Source organism: Hippopotamus amphibius, chromosome 6 (genome assembly GCF_030028045.1).
Source record: "Hippopotamus amphibius kiboko isolate mHipAmp2 chromosome 6, mHipAmp2.hap2, whole genome shotgun sequence".
Taxonomy (NCBI): domain Eukaryota; kingdom Metazoa; phylum Chordata; class Mammalia; order Artiodactyla; family Hippopotamidae; genus Hippopotamus; species Hippopotamus amphibius.
Genome location: NC_080191.1, coordinates 42,791,622 through 42,819,556, shown reverse-complemented (window position 1 = coordinate 42,819,556; position 27,935 = coordinate 42,791,622). Strand labels below are relative to the sequence as shown.

The 27,935-nt window shown below is 35.4% G+C and overlaps 1 protein-coding gene across 2 annotated transcripts in view; it reads right to left on the bottom strand.

The window, feature by feature from the left end:
- The window catches only part of PEX7 (peroxisomal biogenesis factor 7), a 90,257-nt gene that overhangs the window by 39,567 nt on the left and 22,755 nt on the right, over positions 1–27,935 (bottom strand). For both annotated transcript variants that reach the window (XR_009054288.1, XM_057738675.1), the window contains exons 4-8: positions 26,251–26,328; positions 25,769–25,877; positions 11,871–11,977; positions 10,188–10,301; positions 8,614–8,669 (exon numbers count right to left, since the gene is read on the bottom strand). Coding sequence is in view for 1 of the 2 variants with exons in the window: in XM_057738675.1 (XP_057594658.1) it covers positions 8,614–8,669; positions 10,188–10,301; positions 11,871–11,977; positions 25,769–25,877; positions 26,251–26,328 (464 nt within the window). In the remaining variant the exon portion in view is untranslated. The remainder of the gene's footprint in view (positions 1–8,613; positions 8,670–10,187; positions 10,302–11,870; positions 11,978–25,768; positions 25,878–26,250; positions 26,329–27,935) is intronic.

Genomic DNA, 27,935 nt, shown 5'->3' with positions numbered 1-27,935 from the left:
CTGAATTGCTATGTTGTACACTTGAAACTAATACTATAAATCAACTATACTTCAATTAAAAAAAAGTGGAGGGAATATTAAGACTCTGAGCCACAAACTAATGATTTCTGAGCATAGTTAGGTACCTACAAGATTTCAGAGTACTGCAGTTCACACTCAAAAGCCCAGCTTTAGCAAATTATTCCTGAGATAAAGGCATTTCCCAACTAGGTGTTTAGGGATACTTAAGTATATAGATAAAACACAGAGAGGTCAGTAGAATTAAGATCATAGTGACAATTCTGAAAAGAAAGAATAAGTAGTCACTAGGTTTTCCCCTTTAATTAGAAACAGAACAGTGACATGGATTTAAGATGGCCAAAGATTAATGCCTCAACCTCAGTTGTCAAGCCTTTGGCAATCATCTTTAAACACAAGAAAAGACTTTGAAGTCCAAGGACTAGATTCTGTATTCAGAAATTCCTTTTGAGCCCATAAGTGACACTATGTAATAAGAGAGAAGATTCCACGTTCACTCTTCGTCTTGCTCAGCCTACCTGGAGGATGTCACATTCCTGGCCATCCACATCTGGTGGACACCCTCGCCTGCAGTTTCTCTGACAACTGCCTGCTCTGGGGTAGCCTCCTGTTTTGGGTGGGCTGTTCTCCTCTTCCTTCCAACATTAATTCCCTCCTGAAGATAGTTTTTGTTTTGTTTTTTCTGCTCTTCTTTCCCTAAATTTATCTCCCTTTGATTGATGCATTCTTACGGACTAAACCATTAGTAAGTTAATGACCTTCAAATCCATATTTACAGCCCTAACCTCCAGCCAATGACCTAGCTCCACAGATGCAGTTTGGAAAAGCTTGGGGCGGGTGGTGAACAACTGTTTTCTTCCTGTCTGCCAGGTTGCCATTTTTTGGCTCCCATGCTAAAAATTCTATAATCACTCCATACAATTTTATACAGACTATTAAAAAAGAAACTCGTTATGGTATCCTTTTAATTGAGAGCTGGAAGTCTTAGTGTGATTATACTTCCCAGTTTGTCTGCCTGCTTGCATTGGATCAGCAAAAAAAATCAAGTTAGGGCATGTAATTTCTCCCAAGGCATTGCTGTAATTTATTCTAGTAGAAGTACATTCCACACAAACAAAGTAACGTGGCTTCTGCCATAACAAATACTGACTCAGAAGTAAAGAAGAGAGGAATTCTGGGTAGTTGAAGCAATGAGGCTATGTAAATCCAAACCTCTTAGTGTATCCTTACCAAAACCAATACAGAATAACAAAAAGAACAAATAAAAATACATCAAACTCAGGCTTTCAAAACATCCAAGCTTGTAATTACACGTAAAAAGAATAAAAACAGAATCCCAATGTGCACTCTCCCATGTTCCAGATCTAAGCTTCATTGGGCAGCAAGGGCAATTTAGGAAAAACTAAATAGAACAGAGAAGAGCTAAGGTCAGGTCTGAAACTAATTTAAAGCCACCACCAGAAAGAGAAAGCCCATTCTATGAGTGAAAACACTGAAAAAGCCTAGCATAGAATAGAGTACAGATTTTAAAGTGCATAGGACACATGGAGATATTTTAGGAAGTTAATAGTTTAAAGGGAAAAGAGGATTGAAAGGAAGGAAAGTACCAAACCCAAAGCATCAATCCTGTATATGGACATGCAGAAACACATAAAGTCTCAATCTAGTAAAAAAACAAACAAACAAAAATGTAAAAATAAAATGGGTATCATAAACTCAATTCACCTGACAAAAAAGATCACCTCAAAAAAATAAATAGCAAAGTGTAAGAAAACTGTAATATAATGTTCTGAACTGAATTAATATCTCCAAACAAGCATTGGAGGGAAAAAAAACCTGACCTAGATCAGTGTAGTGTAACAAGAAATATATTTGATCTTTGTCCCCAGTTCCTGGCACAGAGCTCCTAAAACCCCTGGAAATTCCCAAATGATAGGAATGTCTTTTATTATTCATAAGGAGTCCCTTTGGAGCACACCTGAGTTTTATGCTAACAAGGTGGCTTATGATGGAGTCCTTACATAGTCTCATGTGATTAGAGGGCTGGAATTTTCAGCCCCATCCACTGAACACCAAGAGAACAGGGAGAGCTCGAAATTCAGCTCTATAACTCTTGAACAAGATCTGATGAGCCGCTGGAAATTCAGCTCTATAAACTCTTGAACAAGTTCTGATGAGCTGCAAGGTTGGTGAACATATCCACGTGCTGGGACGGTGGGGCACTCCAGTGCCATGGAGACAGAAGCTCCTGCACTCAGGACTCTTCCAGACCTCACCCTCTATACCTCTTCATTTGGCTGTTATTTTTATCCTTTATATCTTTTATAATAAACAGGTACACATAGTGAATGTTTCCCTGAGCTTCGTAAGCTACTCTAGCAAATTATCAAACCTGAGTAGGGACTTGTGGGAGCCTCAATTTACAGCTAGTCAGTCAGAAGTACAGGTGACAATCTAGGCTTGTAATTCACATCTGAAGTAGGGGCAGTCTAGTGGAACTGAGCTCTTAATCTGTGGGATCTGATGTTATCTCCAAGTAGATAGTATTAGAATTGAGTTAACTTTGTAGGACACACCATTGGTGTCTGATGAGAATTAGAGAATTTCTTGGTGTGGGAAAATCCCACATACATCTGGCATCAGAAGTATAGAGTTTTCCCCTTATAATCAAGAATTCAAAAATAAAGAAGTGGGCAAAAACACAAAAAAGTGAAACAGAGCTAACTGGACACAAGAAAGAAATAGAAGAAAAGTGGCAAATTCATATCAGAAATGAAGATAAAATTATGTGGTGCCCAAAGAATAAATTTACACAAAAATATAAGGAAATCAGTGACAGCAGAAAAACAACCAAGGAATAAAAATGGGATAAAAAAAAAGTATCAGAGAAAGCATCTGATATAGAAGACATGTAAGAGAGAGTCAATTTATGTTTAATTGGAGTCCCTGTAGGAAAGAAATGTAAATCAAGGAGTTTATATTCAGCTAAGCTATCCTTCAAGCATTGAGACTACAGAGAAACAGTTTTAAATATGCAAGAGCTCCTGGGAAGTCTATACTCATGAGCCCTTCTTGAGGAATTTACTAGACTATAAACTTCATCAAACTAAAACATGATGAGGAAATTTTAGCAAAAAGATTGACGATGAGCATTTAATATATTTAGTTACATATCTAAGACTAAAACAAAATTGGAAACAAGAGTGGAAGAATAATATATCACATGATATGTATTATAGGTTATATGTTGCATATTTTAACAAAATATAAATAAAACAACAAAATCTGATGCAAAGGGGAGGGTAAAAAAAGGAAAGTAGAATAAGCTCATCAGCTATTATATATGCAATAAGAAGGAATTAAAATAAATACCATCAAAAACTCACAAACCAGATAATAAATGGTTAAGTTTTTTGAAAAAACAAGGGAATACTGATAAGGACAGCATTGAATCTGTACACTGCTTTGGGTAGTATGGACAATTTAACAACATTAATTCTTCCAGTCCATAAGCACAGAATATCTCTCCATTTCTTTGTGTCTAATTTATTTCATTAATGTCTTGTAGTTTTCAATAAACAGGTATTTCACCTCCTATATTAAATTTATTCCTAAGTATCTTATTCTTTTTGATGCAACTGTAAATGGGGTTATTTTCTTAATTTCTCTTTCTGATAGTTCATTATTACTATACAGAAAGGCAACAGATTTTTGTGTACTGATTTTGTATCCTGCAACTTTACTGAATTTATTAGTTCTAACATTTTCTATGGAGTCTTTAGTGTTTTCTAGATATAATATCATGTCATCTGCAAGCAATGACAACTTCATGTCTTCCTTTCCAATTTGGGTGCCTTTTATTTCTTTTTCTTGTCTAATAGCTCTGACTAGGACTTCCAATATAATGTTGAATAAAAGTGGCAAGAGTGGTCACCTTTGTCTTGTTCCTGATTTTAGAGGAAAAACTTTTAGCTTTTTTACTATTGAGTATGATGGCCATTTCAATGGCATTTTTCACAGAAATAAAACAAACAATCCTAAAATTTGTATGGAACCACAAAAGACCCTGAATAGTCAAAGTAATCTTGAGAAAGAAGAACAAAGCTGGAGGCATCAGGCTCCTGACTTCAAACTATATTACAAAGCTATGGTAATCAAAACAGTATGGTACTGGCATAAAAACAGACACATAGATCAATGGAACAGACTAGAGATCTCAGAAATGAACCCATCCTTATTTGGTCAATTAATTTACAACAAAACAGCTAAGAATAAACAATGGGAAAAACACAGTCTCTTCAGTAAATAGGTTGGAAAATTGGACAGTCATATACAAAAAGTATGAAACTGAACCACTATTTTACACTATACAGAAAAATTAACTCAAAATGAATTAACGACTTGAATATAAGACCTGAGAGCATAAAACTCCTAAAAGAAAATATGAGCAGTAAGCTCCTTGACATAAGTCCTGGTGATGATTTTTTGGACCTGACACCAAAACCAAAAGCAAAAAAAGCAAAAAGAAACAAGTGGAATTACATTAAACTGAAAAGCTTCTGCACAGTAATGGAAACCATCAACAAAATGAAAAGGTGACCTACTGAATAGGAGGAAATATTTACAAATCATATATCTGATGAAGGGCTAATATCCAAGATATATAAAGAATTCACACAACTCAACATCAAAAAGCCAAACTATCCAATTTTAATTATGGGCAGAAGATTGGAATAGACACTTTTCCAAAGACACAGAGATGGCCAACGGGTATATAAAAAGTTGCTCAACATCATTAACCTAGGGAAATGCAAATCAAAACTACAACGGGTATTATCAAAAAGACAAGAAATAGATAGTAAGTGTTGGCAAGGATGTGGAGAAAAGGGAACACTTGTGCACTGTTGGTGGGAATGCAAATTGGTGTAGCCACTATGGAAAACAATATGGAGGTTCCTCAAAAATTTTTAAATAGAATACCATATGATCCAACAATTCCACTTCTGGGTATTTATCTGAAGAAAACAAAAACATTAACCCAAAAAGATATATGTATTCCCATGTTCCTTGCAGCATTATTTATAGTAGCCAAAATATGGAAACAACCAAAGTGTCCATCACAGATGAATGGATAAAGAAATTGTGGCATACATATACAATGGAATATTATTCAACCATAATGAAAGAATGAAATTGTGCCATTTGCTAAAACATGGATGAACAAAAACAAAACACAAGTTCACAGATACAGAGAAGACGAGATTGCTGGCTGCCATGGGCAACAGATAGGGGTGTAGAAGAAATGGGTGAACTGTTTTTGTTTTTTAAGTTTAAATAAAACAAAATAAAAAGAATAAAAGCATTACAAAAGTTATAAGACCAAAGGAAACCAATGAAACAAAGAAAAAATAAAACTTACCTAATTATAAATTTTTTAAGAGAAAAAAAAACCAACAAAGCACATCACTTACAGAAATAACAAACAGAATATAATACACATAATAATCATAACATAAAATAAGATGAAAGACTTGATGCCAAACATATTTTTAATCAAAAAATACGAATAGGTTAAATTTGCACATAATAATAAAGATTTTTGATTTAGCTTGCCAAGCAAAACCCAAATATATGCTCTATATGAGAGGCATACTGAAAACAACATGATTCAAAAGAACTAAAAATAAAAGATGGAAAAAGGTATACCTGGAAGATGGAAACAATATGAAAGCAGGGGCAATAATACTATTAAGAGATAAAGATAATTAAAACCAAAAAACAATTTGTGTGTCAAAGAAAGGCTCTTTGATGCTAAAAGTCTCAGTTCACTAAATGTGTGTTATAAATATCTATGCATCAAATAATTTAGCATATGCCTTTATGAAGTCAAAACTAGAAGAGATTCAGGGAGACACAGATAGAAGCCCACTGTTAACAGGAGATTTTAACATTCCACTCTCAGTACAAAACAGATTAAGTGGACCAAATATAAGAAAGGATACAAGAGATCCAAATAACATAATCAATTAGTAGAGCTTATGGTTATATATTTAACTTTACAACATGATAACAGGAATATACCTTCTTCTCAACTGCATATGTAACATTCACAAAAATTGATCACTTATTTGATTCTCTCCCATAAAAATATCAACATATTCCATAAAACAGAACTGCTAACAACTATTTTCTGATCACAATGCAATAAAACTAGAAATTATTAACAAATTTTTAAAAATTAAAAGGCTCTGTCATATGAAAATTAAATACCTTCCTACTAAACAACTTCTGGGAGAAAGATGAGATACAAATAGAAGTTACACATTTTTTTCAATGATAATGAAAACATGTATCAGAATTTATGGGTTACACTTGAAATGAAAACTAGAAGAAAATTCACAGCCTTAAATACATTATTAACAAAATGAATCAATAAAAATAAGTTAATTCTCAGCTTGAAAGTTGGAAAAAGAATAAAGCCAAAAGAACGTACCAAGAAAGATAAAAGCAGTAATTAATGAGGTACTGAATAGAAAAACAGTAGTTCTCATTAATATTATCAAAATCCTGCATGTTGAAGGGAAAATAAAACAAACATACCACCATTAGATAAAGTAGAAATCACAATTACACAAAATCAGAAATGTGAAATAACCATTGAATCAGAAGGAATTAAAAAGTCATGACACTACAGACATTTCTATAAATAAATGTGAAAACCTAAAAGCAAAGGATAATTTCCTAAACTCCCATTAGAAATAGAAAGTTTAAATAGACAAATTTCCATAGAATAAATACAGAAAGTTATCAAGAAGTACTCCACAAAAAGAACCATGCCCAGATGGTTTCACAGGGAAAATCCACCAACACTTCAAAAATCAAATACCCTCAATGCTGCACAAATTGTTCCAGAGCTTAGAAAATGTAGAAAAACTTCTTAACTCTTTTTTAGGAAGCAATTAAAACACTGATACACAAACCAAACATTTTTAAAATAGAAACAGAAAAAAACCTATATGAAATCTGTGTGGTGTGGGATCAGAATTAGGGGTATGATTAAAGATACATATACACATATAGGTCAATATCACCTTTGAATATTGATGTAAAAGCTCTAAATAAAATATTAGCAGACAAAATCCAACACCACAGTAAGATAATGAGACACAAAGAACAAGAGGGATTTGGTCTCAGAATGCAAGGTTGGTTCAATCCATTAATATAATACATTACATTAATAGCTCCAAAAAGAAAAATCATGCTCATCTCCACAGAACCTGAAAAAGCCTTCAACAAAACTTAAGATCCATTCCTGACTCAAATAAATAAATAAATAAAACAAAAACCCACTCAACAAAACAGGAGTTGATATACACTTTCATATATACACTTTGTCTTAAAGTCAGCATCTTACTTTTAACAAGGAAACACTACAGGCATTTTTACTAATACAAGAATTAAGACATCCTCTATACCACTATTTAACACTGTAATAGAGGTATCTGCCAATGCAATTAGATAAATCAATTAGAGACACCAGAATTGGAACTGAAGATATAAAACTATAGTTAGAGATGATATGATCACAAACCTGGAAACCCCTAAGAATCAATGATCTTTAGATGGTAGAGAAACAGGCAGTCTCAAACACTACTGCTTAGAATGGAAATTGGTATATTCCTTATGGATAGGAATTTGGTAATATCTAACAAAACTATATAAATATGTTTACCTTTTAATCTAGCAATCCCACATCTGGAAATATATTCTGAAGCTAATTCTCTAGTGATGTCAATATATGTACATACAAGGTTATTATTCACTGTGGCTCTGGTCACTTATAAAATATTTGTAACAAGCTAAATGCCCATATGTAGGAGAATAGTTGAATAAACTATAGTACATCTACATAATGGAGTATTACGCAGAATGAAAAAGACCTCTAGGGACTGATATACAGTGATTTCCAAATTACTTTTCTGAGAATTCTAAGGTAGTAAATAAGTAAATATATTGTGAATAATAAGAATCAGGAGTTATAAATCTGGAAAAGGAGAAGTAGAATGAATCCTGTGTGGTATGGGATCAGGATTGGGGGTATGATTAGGGATACACATATACATATTAATACATAGATACACGTGTACACACACATACATGCACAGTCATATATATACATTCACAAACATACATACTCATTTTGATTTTTTTCATAGATAACAATCTTAGCCTTAAGATTCATATAATTAGATCTGAAGAAATACAGTTTCACAATTTTTTAAATTTAAATTTAAAAGATACTTGCTATTCAATTTATAGCATAGGAAGTTATTACTCTAGGAACAACTGCCAGGAAAAAAGGCTTTTAAACAGAGCAATCAAGCTAATCTTTAAATAGTAAAGAATTTACTCATATATGTGGCTAGATCATAAAAACAGAAAAATATAATATTAATCCCAGCGGTAAATATTCTTATGTGCCCAGCTCAGATTATTTTTATATTAGTAAGATAAATATATTATCCTTCATAAATGTTGCAAAGATGCAAATGGTACTTGGTATTTCACAATGAAACATATGAAAAGCCACTGTACCTTACAGTAAAATCATAGGAGCAAGAGGCCAGCACGGAAGCATGAAATGGTGAAAACTGCAAAGAAACCAAAAAACCCTTTTTGAGGTTAACTGTAATTATAACATGCTACTTCATAAGGTCATTCCCATGAACAATATAATAAATTAAAGTTTAGTCAGGACTGTCAGTTAAAAGTATGTTTTTTCAAACTATATATTCTTTAATTCAAGGCAAAAATCTTTTAGCCTTTTAAGTGTTCATCTACAGGAATACATAAAGAAAGTCATCTCTCAAGCTTTTTAAAGCTTACTTAGCACTAAATATTCCCAAAATGTTGCTATTCTGGAAAAATTAAATACAATTTTATATTGGCTGTCCAAAAACAATTCCTACAAATGTAAGGTACTTAAGTATGTGATAAAACATATACATAATTATGTAATTTACCAATTTTGTGAATACATATTATGGTTGCTATTAGCACAAGTATCAAATAAACATTTAAATGTTAAAAGTTTTAAAATAATTTTTACGTTATTTGTATATCACATTTAATGAAAATGATATCAAGGTCAAAAACTGCAAATTTAAAGACAAGTAATATATAGGTAATACACATGTTTTAACAGGCTGCCCATTGCAATTTTTATTTCTTCAGTGTTTTTCTTAGCAGTACTTTAATAGTTATATGCACATATATAATTACATTTGAACACTCTTCATAGTTTGCAAAATACTTTCACTACATTACCCTATTTCATTCTCAGAAACACTGTGAAATATATATAGAAAATATTTTTTAACTACTAAAACCAGCACGCCATTAAAAAAAAATTCAGGGCACTTTGTCTCATATGTTGAGTTGTAACCAGTAAAATTTAAAATATTAACTGCAATTTAGAATTTTTTAAACAGAAATAACATAATTATCTTAATGAAAAGATCAAAAAAGTACTTTTTTATCCTTAATGTAAAAAACAAAGAATGAAATTGGGAGATGTCCCTTAATAAGATGTTTTCCACAGTGACTTAGCAAAATTTACCTAAATAAAAGCTGGGAAACCAACTTAAGTCACCTTATAACCTGACAAATTTGGGGGTGGGGGGCAGAAGAAAAAAGTTACCTCATCTTCTGCTGTTTACAAAGTGGCAAATTTTCAATACCCTAAACTTTGTGGACATTCACATAAATAATCATGTCAGGGAAAAGAAAGAATTAACCAACTCTCTGAAAGTTTCAACAAAATAAAGAAACCTTCCCACCGAATGGAAAATTATAAAGAATATAATACTAAAAATAAACTACTATAGTTAGAAAATATTAAAACGAAGAGTAGAATGGGGATGACAGAATGAGGATAACATTTTTATTTAATCCTAAGTATTGTTTGACCACATTGTTACAATTCATTCAATAATTATTCCAATATTTTACCCAATTTTAGCTTTCAGTATTCATTATTATTCATTGGATAACAAAAACATCCATAAAAAAGAATCAATAACCCCATCCCCTAAATACTTTTCATATATATTTCATTGATCACATTTATATTTTTGTTCTATGTATAAAAAGAAAAGATAAAAACTTACTTTCACTCTCCTAATAGCATAGCTGTGACCAAGAAGTTCAAATACTGGTTGTCGTACATTCCTTAAGTCCCAGCCTCTCAAACTACAATCAACTGCCCCTGTCACCAGCAAATTCTGAAAACAATTCAGAGAAAAGTAAAGTGTGACATCTTTGCAATTAAGCAGTACCCAAGCCTTCCTACTAGAAACAGTATCTATTTTCTGGTACTCATTTAATCTGAACCCAGAAGTCATTCTTGAAAAGTTATATAACATTATAGCAAGGAGTCAAATATACATCAAAAAGCAAAAATCGGTAGGACCTGAGAGAAAAGGAACTCAATATGATTTAGGTATACGATGCAACACTATACACAACAGAAAAAGGCATAGTCTCAAACAGCACAGTAGATTTTCCAATCTTCTTTTAGGAGTATTAATAAGAACACAAGATATGAAAAATTATACCTGACAAATGAGCCCACCTTTCTTTTCAGCATGCTCTGAGGTTTCTACAAGGCATTAAAAAGGAAGAGGCCTGCTAACTTACAAATATTTGAAAGTGCAAAGGGTATAAATTAAATTTTTATATGTTTTTCTAATTCTAAATCAATCATTGCTCCCAACTCTTGAGAATTTATCTAACTCAGAATTTATGCAAATAGTGGTAAATCTCTTATCTAGTCAGATTTTATAAATTCTGCTATCTAGAACCCTAGGTGAACCCGGAGTTCATGGTCCACACTCAGCCCCATTCCATGTGAACCAGGGCAGTAATCCACTTTCTGAATGTTTTGGGCTTTAATATAAGCTCATCTGAAAAAAAGTTTCAATAATTTTTTAAAAAAATTTTAAACTACTTTCAAGTGTATTATCAGCATCTTTTTTAGAATTCCCAAAAGTATAACACAGTCCAAAATTTCATTTTCCTATTTGGAAAATTCATGAGAGAGATTTGAACTACAGTCATAGGCACTGAAAACTTTATTAAAATCAAGTATTAATTCTGAATATGTTTTATATGTCCTTTTAATCTATTGTATTTTTTCTATTTAAAGAACTTGGGAAAAAAACAAGGCATATGTTATATTTACTTGTCATAGTCAACAGACCACTTCAGGTACATAAATATTTTTAAACAGCATATCAACACATATTGAATCCATTTCTATTTCTAATTCATATGCTCATAGGGTTAGCTGAAGCTTTGCAAAAAGTTATAAGTGGACACTGCTATCTTACAGAAGCATGAAGCCTGGTTAGGCTTAAAAGGGAAGATGAAACAGAAAATTCTAAAAACTGATGGACTGTCAAATTAAAAATCAAGTTACAAATAGTTCAGCAGCCTCACTAGCAAAGTGAACAAGAAATGAAAGCAAAAGATGACACAAACTGGCAGGGTTAAGAGCAATAAAGTAAAAAATTACATAAATTGTAAAGCAGTTTCCTAAACAAACAAGTAAGGCTGCACTATTGAACTTCTGAGGATTTCTGTTTCTTATTCAGCCTGTTTTATGTGCACTTAAATCCAATTAATGCTAATGCAGGTCACTCACAATCATCAATTAGAAATGAAAGGGACTGAATTTAACTTAATGGTCCATAAACACTATCAAAGTCCACATAAACAAAGATAAAATAAAATCTAGAACATTTCAACATTAGGAAGGGCTCAGCAGCTCAGGATAGAACCAGACAGGATACCTCATTGTATTTACACCAGTCACAGCTCAAAATTTCTGCCTGATGTGCTGGAACCACAATTCTGACTCCTGTTGTCTTCACGTCCCAAATTCTCAAAGTCTGATCGCCTGGTGAAAGGGGAAAACTTGATCACCTTCCATCACACCACTTGGATGCTTGGTACCCATGATGACAAGTCAGAGGAAAACACACCACTTTCACTATCAAGATACTGCCATCTATATATCATATACACATACACACCATATTTATACTATAATAATGCAAAAGAACTACTAAAAGTGACAAAATATAAAAAGTAAGGCACCAAGATAATGTTTTCAGATCTACTCAAAGCAGGAAAATCTGAATCTCACACTAACACAAGCATAGCAGTGACTAAATACATACCCAATGCATGTTTCTTCAGGATAGGAAAAGGCCCTGAAAATCCTCCTTTCCTGCGAATAAAGTTAGCACCCTATACCAGCTTATATTCTATAAGCTTATATTCTATATTCTATAAGAAACAAAATGGTAACAGTTTTACTGTTAAATGTGTGCAGAGTCTACCAAGTCAAAATGGATAATTTTCAAATCTTAGTTTTTACATTTATTGCATTTTATATAGGGCCACCCAAAGGCATACTTTTCACCTTGGAAAAAACAAGTTGAGAAAATTTAAGGATTATACTCTGCATTACTACAAAAATAATTTATATAACATAGCTGCACAAAGTCAACCCTGATTGTTTTACATGCTGTTTGCCTTCAATTTTGTAAACTGTGAGGAAATAACAAAATGATCAGATGAAAAACCCTGAACACATATGTATATCTACATCAAAAGTAAATTATAAACAATAACTGATCGTGTGAGAAAGCTAATGAAAAAAAATGGTGGGATGGCAGTAATGGTCTTGATTCCACTTAGTTGTGTGACCCTGCACAAGTTATAGAATATCTCTGAGACTGATTCCTTATTTCTAAAAACGAAACAGAATGCCTACATGCAGGATGGTACATGGATTCAGTGTAGTAAAGTTTCTGTAAAGCATTAGCATGGTCTCTAGCACATAGTAGATATGCTTATATATGATATATAAAAATGATACAATTAAAAAATTTCCTCTAGTTACCTACATATAATTTCTTATCAGCCATATAATCAATGTTGGCTGAATCTTGAGGGATTATTCTTTTAATTTATATGTTAATTATTTTATAAATTGGGGAAAATTTTAATAGGCACACACACAACATTTCATCATATTTGCCCCACAATTCTTTTAGAAGTAAAAGTAACAAAACACAACAGATAAAGTTGAAACCACTACTGTATTTCCAACCACTTTCCCCATCCTCCTTGCCCAGAGGCTACCACAATCCTGAATTTAGTGTGATTCCCTGTAGTTTGTGTTTTGGTAATACTTTTACAACATTTTTATGCATTCATAAATATGTACTATTGTTTTGTGTGTGAGATTAAAACATTTTTTAAATTTAAAAACACCATCCTCCTACTTTACAAAAGGTTGAAAACCACTTTGATAGAAGAGAGTGACTAACATTTTTGAATCTAGCTAAGGATACATGGGGATGAGAAGGAATGATGAGTTTGAAAGTACCAAACAGAAATGGTTCAGAATTGGTACAGACTAGAGCTCCCAAAATTTCAGGGGTCCTAATTATAACCATTGTCTGTGGTCTAGCCACAGGTCAGTAGGATTTCTTACAGAATTTTAAGTAGCTTTGATTAAACAAACCTTCATGACTTTGCCTAGCCTACAAAGTTTACAGCAGGGCTGTGTGGATGTCTAGACTCTGCCCAGCAACACCTTTCCAGGAACGGCATCCTCTTTTCACCATGTAATTCTAGAAAGACCTATGGCTCAACACAATTGACTGGCCAAAGACAGGTCTAAGCAAGGCCAGTCAAACTATCTCATTTTCTGTCCCTGCCACAGCTGACAGGTCAAAAGTAGCTACTTGGGATTTTTCTGAACTTATAATTGCAAAAATAATGTCAGTCCCTCTCTCGCAGTAGAATTTACAGGTTATAAAATTGAGAAGCTGTTGGTGGCCATGTGTTTCACTGTATGGACAGAGCTGGCCTGCAGAGCCAAGTCAACAAACAAAGAAAAGTCCAGATTAGAGACAAAGAATACGTCCTGGGGTCATTTAAGCATCCCTTCCCCTTCTGGGGTTGCTTTTCAATAAAGTCTACAAAGACCTAAGACTGCTCAAGTTCTACCACCTGTAGGCAAAGGCGATCCCTTATCATCATAGAAGCAGTGAAAGGAATTCACTTGAAGCTTCAGACTCTACAAAGCCTAGCTCCAGAGAAAAAGAATCGATTTGGCACAAAGCTTCCACTAAAACATAAGATGTCTAAATGAGGTACATTAGCTTTCAAAAATTTATATGTAATATCAGGTCTGAAACCATAAAGTCTGCTATAACCATGACTAAAGCATTGTTTAAAGTTCAATGAGCTTGTGTTCATTCTATAATTACATTCCTAATAATTACATTTTACGGGTGTGTGTGAATGCTTTGAAGTACCAAAACATTACAATAAACATGGACTAGGAGATTAAGAAGTAACTAGTAATTCTAGCAACAATATGGATGAATCTCACAAAACATAATGTTGAACGAAAGAAACTAGACATGAAAATGTAAAAACAGGTAACATTAATCTATGCTACTACAAGGCAGTTCAGTGGTCACCCTCGAGTGGGGGGGTGGGGTAATGACTGGAAAAATGAGGGAGGCCCCTGGGAATGCTCTATTTCTTGACCTGGGTGCTGGTGCACAGATGTGTTCATTGTGAAAATTCATCGTGTTGTATGCTTAAGGTTATGCACTGTTCTATATGTGTATTATATACTTCAATAAACGATTAAACAGGGACTTTCTAGGTAGCGCATTGGTTAAGAATCCGCCTGCCAAAGCAGGGGACGTGGGTTCGATCCCTGCTCCAAGAAGATCCCACATGCCGCAGAGCAACTAAGGCTGTGTGCCACAACTATTAAGCTCTGTGCCACAACTACTGAAGCCGGCACGCCGAGAGCCCATGCTCCACAAGAGAAGCCACCGCACTGAGGAACCCATGCACCACAATGAAGAGTAGCCCCCGCTCATCGCAATTAGAGAAAGCTCGTGTGCAGCAACAAAGACCAAACGCAGCCAATAAATAAATAAATAACATTAATTAATTAAAAAAATAAAATAAAAGATTAAACGAACAACCACAAAGGCTGGGGGGATGCCTATTTCAAATTTCTCTGGGACGAGGTTTTGGTCCTTCATGACCATACTCAAGCAATGTTTTTTAAAAAGACCACGGCTTCGGTTGTCCCCTCTTGCAGTTAATTTAAAGGGCACAGGGCTTCCTAGGTGGCGCAGTGGTTAAGAATCCGCCTGCCAATGCAGAGGTCACGGGTTCAATCCCAGCTCCAGGAAGATCCCACATGCCGCGGAGCAACTAAGCCCGTGTGCCAAAAAAAAAAAAAAAAAAAAAAAAAAAAAAGAGATAAAGGGCACAAAAAAGTGAGAATTGTTCTGAATGAGCTGAGAATTCCACTTCTGCGGCACACATTTGGCACTTCTTCCTCATTACTTTGTTTTCCAGGTGTAGGAGAGGGATCTTCTGGCCCACTGGTACCATGACTCATTCAACTCTTTAGCCACCAGGACATCTACATTTATATATTTTTTTTAATTGGATTTTCCAGACAACTGGCCTTTCATTGTCAGCCAGACGTTTATCAGGGCCCTTGACAGTGCCATAGACCCACCTGAATTACCAGCTTCTCTTATCAGTTGCAGACTTGCCACTGGCAGCAGAACCAGTGGATTTAAGTGCATGGTACGGTTTAGGACGTGCTGGCTACTACTACGTCTAATTCAAGTTGCAGCGTTAAGAAGAAGCTGGGTAAGGAGAACGAGTGTAAACGGTGAATCTGAAACTGTGAAGCGAAATGAGCAGCAAAAGGATGCATATTGGGCTCAAATAATTTAATTTATTTGAAATGCCAGATGCCTATCAGATGTAATATGACTTCTTGCTTAGAGTAGAATGATATTTTTTTTAAACAACTGGACTCCACACATTCAGGCATGGCTATGATTTATGCAATTATATGGAGTCTGTAATAGCAGTAATTTAGTTTTCATGGTTCAAAAGAAAGTTTACTTCATATTAATCCTCTTTATGCACAGAGCTCAAATACTCTCCCCTTCCATCTCATGTAGTTTAGAAATATGAATTCTGTACTAATACAACTTTCATGAACTAAACAAAACCAGTGTCCTTAGAGAACTCTGCTAAGGAAGATCTAAATCTCTACATACTCCTCCCTTTTGGTCTGTCTTAACTTAGCTAATGACAAATTTAGTTCCAGATTTGCCAATACCGTACAACTTTGAAGGTGACCAAATTCTTGGAAAAACTTAAATGCTATATTTGCATATACTATCTTAAAATAGAGACTGCTGTAAGCAGCTGAATGACATAATTAGCTATATGTGTGCCACAGGGTTAGACATAAAATTATGTCTTGACTGTCTATAATATAAGCTTCTATCATTTGTAATATTTGTGAAGACAAATATTTTACAACTTTGAGTTCCTCAACCATGAATTTTGAAGTTGAGATGATTTTTATGCAAAGATTATAGTATGTTTTACAGCAAGCTCTTGTTTGTAAGCACGAAGACAAAATAAGAGAATTAACTGCTAAAGACCACAGCATAACAAACTATAACTGACAAAACTGAGGGAAAAAAACTAAGGAGTTCTCAGCCTAAGGAAACCACTTCCTCTCTGAATTCAACACTGAAACCATTCTGTGGGTTTTTTTTTAAGAAAGGGATCAGTATATTTCTATTAAAACAAATAAGCAATTTCCAATACATCAACAGAAATAAGCTATCCATTAGGCATCTTAAACAGAGCAACACCACAGACTGGTACAGTGCTCTCTGAATCAGGCTGATCACTAGACTCAGGCGGGGGTGATTAAAAAACTTACTTCTCAGAGATATCTGATTCAGTAGGACTAAGATGAAGGCTAGAATTCTGTTGTTTTTTTAAGCTTCCCAATGACTCTGATGGTGGGTAAAGTTTCAGGGTCACTGGACTAGTATGTTATCACTCAAGCATGCATTCCAGATTCTACCTGGAAGAAGTTACCCTCAAACTCTGTTCTCAGATAAGCACTGACTCTTAATCCTTACAGCTCGTACACACGCAAAAGCCATTCAGATCTTCCTCACATATGGCCCTGTTCTCTCCATATCGCGTCCCTCTGCTTCCCACTTCTCATCTCCTAACTCTTACCTGTTCTTAAGGTACCAGCTTAAACACTATTTCCTCAGGGAAGCTTCCCTGATCAGCCAGTTTTGACAAGCTTGAGACTCCTTTGCTATGTTTCCACAGAATTCTGAGTACTTGGGTTAACGACAGAAGGCACCACTCAGAGAGTCCTTACTCTGTGCCAGGCCCTGTCCTAAGCCTTTTGCTTATATTAATTCACTGAATGCTCATCAAAACTCCACGACACGGGTATTACTGTCACCCTTATTTTTTAAATGAGGAGTGAAGAGAGAGAGGTTAGGCAGCATGACCAAGGTCACGTGACAGTGGTGAAGGCAGCATGTGACCACAGGGAGGCCGGCTCCAGAGTCCGTGTCCCTAAGCACTGCGCTGTGGCCTCTTCCTCAAAGAGCCTCACGCCCCTTCTCATTATCGTTATCAGATTTTTTCCGAGCGTTTTTCTCTTTCTCACTGGGCTATATACTTAGTGCATCTTCAGTGCCCAAAGGTAGACATTCACTAAATATCTGACTGACTCACTGACAATGTCCCTTTCAACAATCAAAATTAACCTTAAATATGTTTCTTAAATTTGGATAAGATGGTTATTCCCATATCTTAAATAATAATAATCAAAAAATTTTAGCGTTTGCTTGTGTAAGGCACTCAGTTATGTCAAAGAACACACATGCCCTGTAGGAAATGTATGAAAACAAGTCAAGCAAAGAAAATATGCAAAGAAGCGCACTGTACACAGCTTTGGTAAGCAAATTTTCTTGTCTCTCTTGAAATGGCAAAGGCACAATGCGAACTTTAGAGCTTACCCCAACTTTTACTATGCCACAAACCCTCCTTTTGTAGAATGGAAGAAAAACTTTAAATCTTTTCAACTTTACTAAGTATATGTTAATGTTGGAAAATCATCATGAAGCAATATTTCAGGAAAATGTCAAATGCTTGATAAATAAACCCTCCAATGAGTTTCCAAAAATCATAAAAGCTGGCAGAAAATGGCTTTACTGTATTAGAGGAACACAGGTTATAGCTCACAGGTCCAGTGCTAGGTTCTCATCAAATCCCTTCTGATTTATTCTAAGACTGGGATGTTCAGAAAATTTAATTAATATTGGCCCCCTAGAACGTATCCATCTTCTTCTACCTAACTAGGATTCAGTCTTGTCATTCCCAGTATATGCAGCTGGGTACCGCCCTCGCTCCTGTTTCCTGTTCCCAACTGCAAAAGCTGAGCCAGGCCCAAGCCAATCAACAAATTACAGCCTCCTCTCCCAGGCACAGGGATTAGGAACATCCACACAGGCCATCAGAGCCCATGAGAGAAAATGAAACTTTCCTAGATGTCTGAAAAGGAGTCTCCCACTTTTTCCTACTGGAAAGAAACAAGAAAGGATGTAGGGGTTGGAGCTACTGCCATCTTGCTATCATGTGGTACCTGATACTGAAACCAACTTAAAAGAACACAGAACAAAAGAGATGGCAAGAACATCTGCTGAGCCCTACATCTAGCAATGTGTACATGGCCAGGTGTAATTCTGGACATTTCAACTCTGTAAGAAAATAAATTATCTTCTTCCTTAAGGCAGTTTGGGTCAGAATTTCTTTCACTTTCAACCAAAGACGTGCTGGCTGGTATGACCACTATTTACATTCATTTCTAATATAAACACATGAAGGTAATGTCATTAAACAGACACTTTTTTTCTACTAAAGCAAATGCACATTCTGTTGATAGAAGACTTTTTATATACTATCTAATTACAAAGTACAGTTAAGTTTTGTAATTATACTCCTAACTCTCTACACACAATTAATCTTTCTTCTGCTATTCAGTCTCACACACTGAATATTCTATATATAACATCCAGAGTCAATATTATGTATACCACGCTACGCAAAAGGCCAATGCAACACAAAGAAGGGTGTGTGACTCAGCCCGGGTAAAGAGCTAGTATATACAATTCTGCCTGACATTTAAACAAATGCAGCTGTATCAGTTCATGGTTTGTCACTATCAGATTTTACATTTGGTCATGGTCATTACGAGAACAATTTAAAACAAATAAGATAATTTAGGGGCCTTAAATAATAATACAAATTAACAAAATTACATACAACAGTAAGGTAAAGGCATTTTTTTAAATCTGTCAGTAATTTACAGTTTTATTTACTAATACTTTTCCAAATATGTAAAATTATACTCATTATTAATTCTAGTTTATTATGAATGCTACAAATTAGAGCTCCCAGCAGACACATCTTCACTGTTTCACTAGAAGGGAAGTATGTTTCAACTCTTTCTGAAGATGGATCTATTCTATACCACTAATTCCTTCCAGGGTTTGAGACGAATCCTTTGAAACTCTAGGAAATAAGACCAAAGGGCATCCCTACACTAACAAAATGATGCTAACGTCAAACTAATTCACATCCTTACAAGAACTGTAACTGAACTTGAGCTAATAGTCTCTGTATTAGGGCTTTTCACCAATAGTAAAATTACAAATGGTCAAATGATAACCATTACGCTCAACTGCAGTCATCTTGCAGATTTGATTCACTACCAACACGAAACTCATTAGCATTTACATTAAATTAAAAGCATAAAACTGACTAACTCAAGTTACATACGCTGGCTAAAGCGTTAGTTAATCCAAAAAACAAGTGTATTAATATTGCTATCATCTACTTGATACACACCCAGCCTAATGGCTAGCTGAGCCACAGAAAGATTGAAAAATCAAAGAAGAAATTTAGGGTTGGAAAGGAAATGTGACAAGGAAAACTATATTACTGGTCCCATTCCCAAAGACTTAATATTTTAGAAAAGATTTTGTTCAAATTATGGACTAAAAAACTACAACTTACATAACTTAGAAATTTTAAAAATAATAGTAATAATAATCTTATAAGTGTACCTTTCTTCATTCTAGAAAACAATATTATTTATTTATTTATTTTTTGGCTATGTTGGGTCTTCATTGCTATGTGTGGGCTTTTCATTGCAGTGGCTTCTCCTGTTGAGAAGCACAAGCTCTAGGCACACAGGCTTCAGTAGCTGCAGCACGTGGGCTCAACAGCTGTGGCTCACGAGCTCTAGGGCACAGGCTCAGTAGTTGTGGCACGTGGGCTTAGTTGCTCCGCGGTATGTGGGATCTTCCCAGACCAGGGCTCGAACCCGTGTCCCCTGCATTGTCAGGCAGATTCTTAACCCCTGTACCACCAGGGAAGTCCCAATACTATTATTTTTAATCCGTGAACAAAATATTTTGTTAATTAACTGAACCTCTATACATGCAAATTATTATTCACTATTATCTTAGTAACTAAAAAATTGCTTAATCTATACGGGACATATTTGTTTGTTCACAATTTACCTGAAAGTTTCCAATTCTGAGTCTCTCCAACCTACTAATACTTCAGAATTCAGGGACATTTGGTCATTTTTAAGTTTCAGAATTAAAAAACATAATAAACAAATGGAAAGGATCTCTGTGATATTATATTTCCTGTGGAACCCACTCAACATAATTCAACAAATCAGGGCATTGATTTAGTTTATCAGCAAGAAAGGAGCAATTATCCTACCAACTGCCTATTTCAGATGCTGGGTAATGAAACAAGGAGACAATACAGGAAGCAGTCCTCCCCTCTCCTGCCATTGTGTCTTCTCTCCTCCCCTAAGTAACAACACTGTGCAAAAGACCTTCCATCCCTCTGTCTCCCCTCAAGACTTCACCTGGGGTCAGCAAACACCTTCTGTAACGAACCCAGCTGTAAGTATTTTTGGCTTTGCGGGTCATTCAGTCTCTGTTGTAAATACTCAACTCTGCCACTATAGCATGAAAACAAACATAGACAATATATAACTGAATGGGCATGACTGTGTTCCAATAAAACTTTATTTACATAAACTGTCAGTAGGTCATTTTGATTTGAAGGCAGTAGTTTGCCAACCTGTGCTCTATTCTAAGGTTTCTTCTATTTAGTCTCTCCTGGGTGTTCTGATTTACTGCAATGGCTTTAGTTCCCATTTAGGAGCCAACGACAATTTTTATTCATAAGGCCTGATTTCTCAGCTCCAAACTCCACCTGCTCTTGACAATCCCACCTGTGTGTCCCACAGGCTCTAAAACAAACTCAGGATCTTCATTTTCAAATGAATTTCTTATCTCAGTTATGACATTACCATCCATGAATTTGTCCTTGCCAGGAATCTAGGACTTGTTCTTTATTCATCCCTCTCCCACCTCTTCCACATCTTATAAAGTCATCTCGAAATACCACTCAAATCAGCCTGTTTTGTTCCATCCCTTCTGCTACCATCCTTATCCATGCCTTCATCTCTCTCTTGTTTCTCTGCATCCACTCTTGCTCACCTTTAAGCCATTCTCTACACAACAGCCAAAATGAGTTTTTAAAAATGCAAGCCTAATCATATCACTCCCTTGCTTAAACCTCTTCAATGTCTTCCCACTGTCCATAGGATAAAATCCAGAATCTTGAATCCAGCCCACAAGGCATGATCTGGGCCCCTGCCTGTGATCCTGACCTCTTTTTTACTACCCTTTACCTCTTAGGCAACAGTCCCCCGGCCCTCTTTCAGTTTCTCAAATGCATTAAGTTCTTAATTTTGAATATACTACTCTGCTTGGAATGTTCTCTCTTGCTATGCCATCCAAGGCCTCCCACTTTTCACTGAGCGAACTCCTTATTCATCCTAAATGAAAGCCAGAAACCTATCAAGCAAAAAATTGAAAGTTTTGACTACCAAAAAGTTTCAAAGCTTATACTGTAAAAATTAAAATATAATAGGTTAAAGATGGAAAATAAATGGGAAAATATTTGCAGCAGATGTAAGATACAGAGAACTAATTCCTAAATATAAGAAGAGCTCATACATCAATATAGAAAAACAGCAACAAACAGCTCTCAGTAGAAAAACAGGCCAAAGACATGAACGGGTGACTCACAAAAGAACAGCTATGGTAGCCAACTGACATAATGAAACTATTCACTACCCCTAGTAATCAAATACACAAATCAAAGCAACAATCAGGTATAATTTTTCATTCGCCAAACTGGCAAATATCAAAAAGATTGAGGAGACACATCTGTTTAACCATTTCAAGGTCCAAACCTTAAAATAACTGTTACCTTGACACTGTCAGAACTCTCATTATCAGAACAAACTGACATCATCTAGACCGGGAAAGTTGTTGTTGTTTTGTCTAATTTAAGAGCATAGGCTCAGTAGTTGTGGCACACGGGCTTAGCTGCCCCGCGGCATGTGGGATCTTCCTGGAGCAGGGATTGAACCCGTGTTCCCTGCATTGGCAGGCGGATTCTCAATCACTGCGCCACCTAGGAAACCCTGTTTTGTCTAATTTATAAGGTGTTTCTGCCCTGAAATAAACACATTTGAAAATAACTACTGTCATATACATTATATTTATGCCTACATTCTCCCAAATGGTCTAATTTAATCATTTCCCACGTTGGAATAATACCCTGAACAGACATCAGTTTCTCCTTCCCCGGTTGTGTCTCCTGAGGCAGGTGAAAGTGGCTCAAGGAGGCAGCCTTGGAAGAGAAACTCTGCCCTTGCTTATGCTAATTAAATTGCTCACCTTTGTTTTATTTCTAGTTTTTACAGCTTTAATGGCACTCGATAATTATACAAATTGTCAAAAAGAAAACTGAAGCAATATATATGTAAGTATCACAGCTTTCAGGAAGCAAACAGTATGAGAAACCTTTCTTTAGCTGAATGTTTATTGGCGGTATATCAAATAAAAGAAACATACTTCTTTTTCTACTTTAGATTTGTTTTAATATTATAAATTTAAATATACAGTATAAATTCATATGTAATATTCATAATATATACTGGGTGGATGCTCTCTTCCATCAAGTTTATTTAAAACTATAGTCTAAGAACTCTTTCTGAATGGTGGTATGATTCACTCAATTCAGCTGTAATACTGGACTGCAATTATGACAAAAATCTCCATAATCATAAAAAAAAAAATCTCCACAATCAAAAATTGTTTTAGGACTTCCTAGGTGGCTCAGTGGTTAAGAATCCGCCTGCCAATGCAAGGGACACGGGTTCGAGTCCTGCTCTGGGAAGATTCCACATGCCACGGAGCAAAGAAGCCCGTGCGCCACCACTATTGAGCCTGTGTTCTAGAGCCCGTGAGCCACAACTATTGAGCCCATGTGCCACAACTACTGAAGCCCATGCCCCAGGCACCTAGCGCCCATGCTCCACAACAAGAGAAGCCACTACAATGAGGTGCCCGCACACCACAATGAAGAGTAGCCCCCGCTCGCAGCAACTAGAGAAAGCCCGTGTGAAGCAATGAAGACCCAACACAGCCAATAAATAAATAAATAAATTTATTTAAAAAAAAAAGTTTTATAATAACAATGTTTTCAATGGGGAAAATGAATTTAGGACAGCTGATTTTCTGACTCAAAATTACAAAATTACTTTCCTGTACAATTTCAACACAACAAAAGTTTTATAGCTATCAGCATGTAAAACCTAACATCACTAAGCAAATTCAGCCTTTAAAGATATCCTGCTTTTTCCTCAAGAATATTCCCCATTAATATTTTTAGTTTCTTGAACATATATTCTGGAATGAGCATAAGAATTTTTATGGAGGAATACAAGAAAATGTTAACAGTGGTTCTATAGGAGGAGGGGATGAGCACTTACTTTTAATTTGGCATGTTTCTATGTTGTCTGAATTTCTTAACTATGTATATGCTCAAACAGGAATTATCGGGGATATCATTTCTCTTTTTTCTTCATAAATTTATTTTTTGAAAGTTATAAAAGAAGCAAGAAATAGAGTGCTGATGTTATCTTGTCAATCACCATAAATATTTATGATTAATTAACACATTCTTATAACTGTTATTCAGACTCATCAACCTTTGTTCTGATAAACAAACCAAAGATAAAGCCATCTAAGCAAAGTAGCCAAAGGATCTAGACTGGTTCCCAACTTTGAAAGATTCATAACTGGTTATGATCTGCCTAAGACAGACCATTAATCATTAGTTAATCACTAATTAAACCATATTTATTCATTAATAGTTGTGCATGTAAAATTCACATTATGAAAACTCATGGTGTGGCAGATATCATAATATCACCAAGAATTCACATTCCATATTCTTAACCACATGAAAGAACTCCAAATGCCTTCCAACATATTGTTTCCCCACTGGGAATGATTCTACCTTCTAACCATGGGAAGAAGGGAGCATTATTCTTCTTGTCTCAGCTTCTCCCCACCACCTTACGGGAGCACCCTTCCATTGAACTTGTTCATGTAAAGTCAGGACAACAGAAGGGTGATAGGCTAGACTGGCAGAAAGAAAAGATAAGAGAATGAAAGCACAAGAGCTGTGAGGGCAGGGCTACAGGGTATGAGAAGAAGGCAAATGGCCAGGGGAGATCCACTCTGGAGCAGCCAGGGGCGAGTGAAGATGAGTTATTTAAATGACCATTCGGCAGGTGGACCATGCTGTTTTATTTTTTTTTTTGTAGGTGGTGTAATGCATGTTTTTTACAAACAATAAAAATGAAGTAAACAAATATATATTTACAGATTGCGATTTGTGTTACCACTAAAACAAATAAAATGCTATTGAATAAAACCATAGTTTGCTTTTAAGTTAAGCTGCACGAGTTAGGAGGAGACTGTAAAGAAGTGTTTGAGATCAATGGTGAATTCCTGGAATAATTTTTTCAATTTTGAACCATGCTGTTTTAAATGGCACTGCAGAGAAACTGTGCAATTTCGACAAATTATAAGTTTCTCTACAAATTATATATGTTAGATTGCTCTACAAATTATATATGTTAGACTGCTCAGATTATACATGATCTAGGAATCAGACAACAAATCAAATTTGCAAATCCTTACGCAAACAGTACTAAGTGTAATTTTTAAATTTCTATAAAATGACTTTTCTCTGCAGAAAACATAGAGACATAAACGTAAATATCTACTTTATCTTAGAATTGCTGACATAAATAAAAACTAAACAATTAGGAAAAAAGATCATACTAAGCACATTCTTGCTATGGCTTAGTGGCAATGAATTAAAGAGACTATCCCTAAAAAGAGGGTAAATATCAAGCAAAGGAGGTTGACTATGTGCTAGACATTTTATGTGTCCTTACTTCATCCTGACAACAATCCCATAAAGTAGACATTCTTAGCCCCATGTTACTGATGAGAAAACTCATTGCATCACCCTGAGGCCCCACAATCGGCCACTGAAGAGAGTTTCCAACTTTAATCAAGTCTGATGCCAAAGCACTCACTTTGTCCCTTACCTCTCACCTCACCAAAAAGGCACATGTCAAGTCGAAGGGTTAGAAGCAAGCCTGGCTAATTCTGGTCTAGAGACTGAGAAAGAATGAAATAGTCTCAAGAGTTTAAGTAGGAATGTAGTCCCTTTTCTTCTTCAAATCTAAGGTGCACAGTGCCACCTACTGGGGAAAGTGAGGCCACCATTTACTACAAATAACGCTTTAGGTAAATGAATTCTTTACCTGAGGCTGAAGCAAAGCAACCAGGAATGTGAGGAGACCAGATCGTGCTATAAATGACACTTTCATGGCCTCTAAAGGTGCACAGAGACTTCCCAACAGTTGGATCCCACTACAAATAAATGAAGAGATAAGCTACGTAACAAAGGCAAATTCAAAGGTATGCTTTATATGTATAATATATATACCATATATATTTATATACACACACAATACACACACATTTCTCAAGGATTTAAGTCTATTTTTATATAAAGCAAGATGATATTTAAGGGGCCAAAATAATTAGTGCTGAGCTAATTATTAGTTTATAGCTAAAAGACTAGAAAATTTTAAATTCTAATAAATGCTTTAGTATACTTTTTGAAAAGAAAACTAGCTGTCTAACTGAAAAGCAACAGAAGTATGTTCCAGAAAAGAAAAAACTTCCGCGGAAGCTTTGGAGAAGGGAATATTTGGTTTTCAATACAGCAATGCTGACTTACCAGTTTGACAGTTTGATCCCATGAGCCAGACACCACAAGCTGTTCACCTCTGGTTTGGCTCCAGTCAACACTGTACACCTAAAAACACTTTAAAGTGTCATTTAGAATGCAACAGAGCATCAAGTTCAATATTACATTTATCTGTTCATAACAGTGGCAGCCAATTAGAACAACTAATTCACTTTGTTGAAACGTCAAATAAAGTCCTACAAATCTCAACATGGTATTTGAGAAAGGGAAAGGTCATCTTGTCCATTCCTCCAGACTTATCCCTAATAGATAAGACTCCATTCTACTTTAGCAGAATCCTACAGAATATTTCCAAAACCCTCTTCACTAAAACAAATTACACATATTTTTAAACCTACCAACAAATCACTGTTTGCAGCACCCTGAAGAAATGTCAGAGCAGATTAGAAAGTTAGTCATCTGAAAAAGCTTGCTGGGTCAACGTTTACCAGAAAGCATGAAAATTTAATTAATATCCCTTTCTGGCCTTTCTTAGAAAAAGCTTATAGGAACTAGGTGATCCTTTCAGATCTCTTGGTAAACAGCTTTAGTTATCTAATGCTGCTCCCAGTAAAACACGTCAAATGAATTATTTGAAAACTTATGGAAATACTTATAATTCTGTTATTTGATACAACAGATTATATACAGATCACTACTGGAAGCTAAGTTCAACCAAACATGTGCGTAATTAAACTTTACAAAAGTAGTCCTGCCATGGACCTGAGTATGCCACTAAATGTGATCAGCCAGCAGGTTAATTTGAATCTAAAAACTCTAACTACCATATTTATGTAGGAAGCATGATTGTGTGGAGTTTATGGTGGCTTAAGTGTGGGTTCCCTGTTCTCTGCTGCCTAGTGCCATGCCTATGTTGAAAACTGAGTTTAAAACAAAAAAATTAGTAATAACGATTCTGTCTTTACCTAAAACTCTGATATTTTGTGCATCGTAGATTTTTTTTACATTAATTTTGATTTTTTTTAAATACTGCATTAAGAGATTATTTATCTTGACTACTAAGCTTTTGGGGGCTCCCTTAAATTATGTGCCTAGGGTGAGTGATTCATCACCCAGTTCTGACCGTGTTGCAGCCCATGTTCTTGCACAAGAGAGAAGAGCAGTTCGAACACTAAAGAAATGATGAGCCAGCCACAGAGTAGCTCATAAAGTATACAGAAGGATTAAGGGTCGGCAAAAACCAAAGAGCTGCTACAGCCATCTGTCAGTTATGGATGGAAACAGATAGGCTGCGAAGCAATCAGGGAAGCTCTCGAGACCTAAAGAGTTTGATTTTAACATCTAGGCCAGGCCTCAGCAAGTTTCTTTTGTAAAGGGCCATATAAATATTTTAGGCCTTAAATATTTATATGATAAATATATTAATATATTTATTCTATTCATAATATATTCATAATATATTATGGGCCATTTGGTCCCTGTCACAGCTACTACACTCAGCCTTGGAGAGCACAAAAGTAGCCACAGATGATAATAAATGGGCATGGCTGTGTTCCAATAAAACTTTATTTACAAGCCAGACAGTGGGCTGGGTTTGGCTCTGGCCCATGAGAAGTAATCAGCCAACCCCTGCTCTGAGCTGATGTGAACAGTCAAAAATAAACACAACAGGAAATCTTTATTGAGCACCTACTGTTTGCCAGATGTTGTCATAA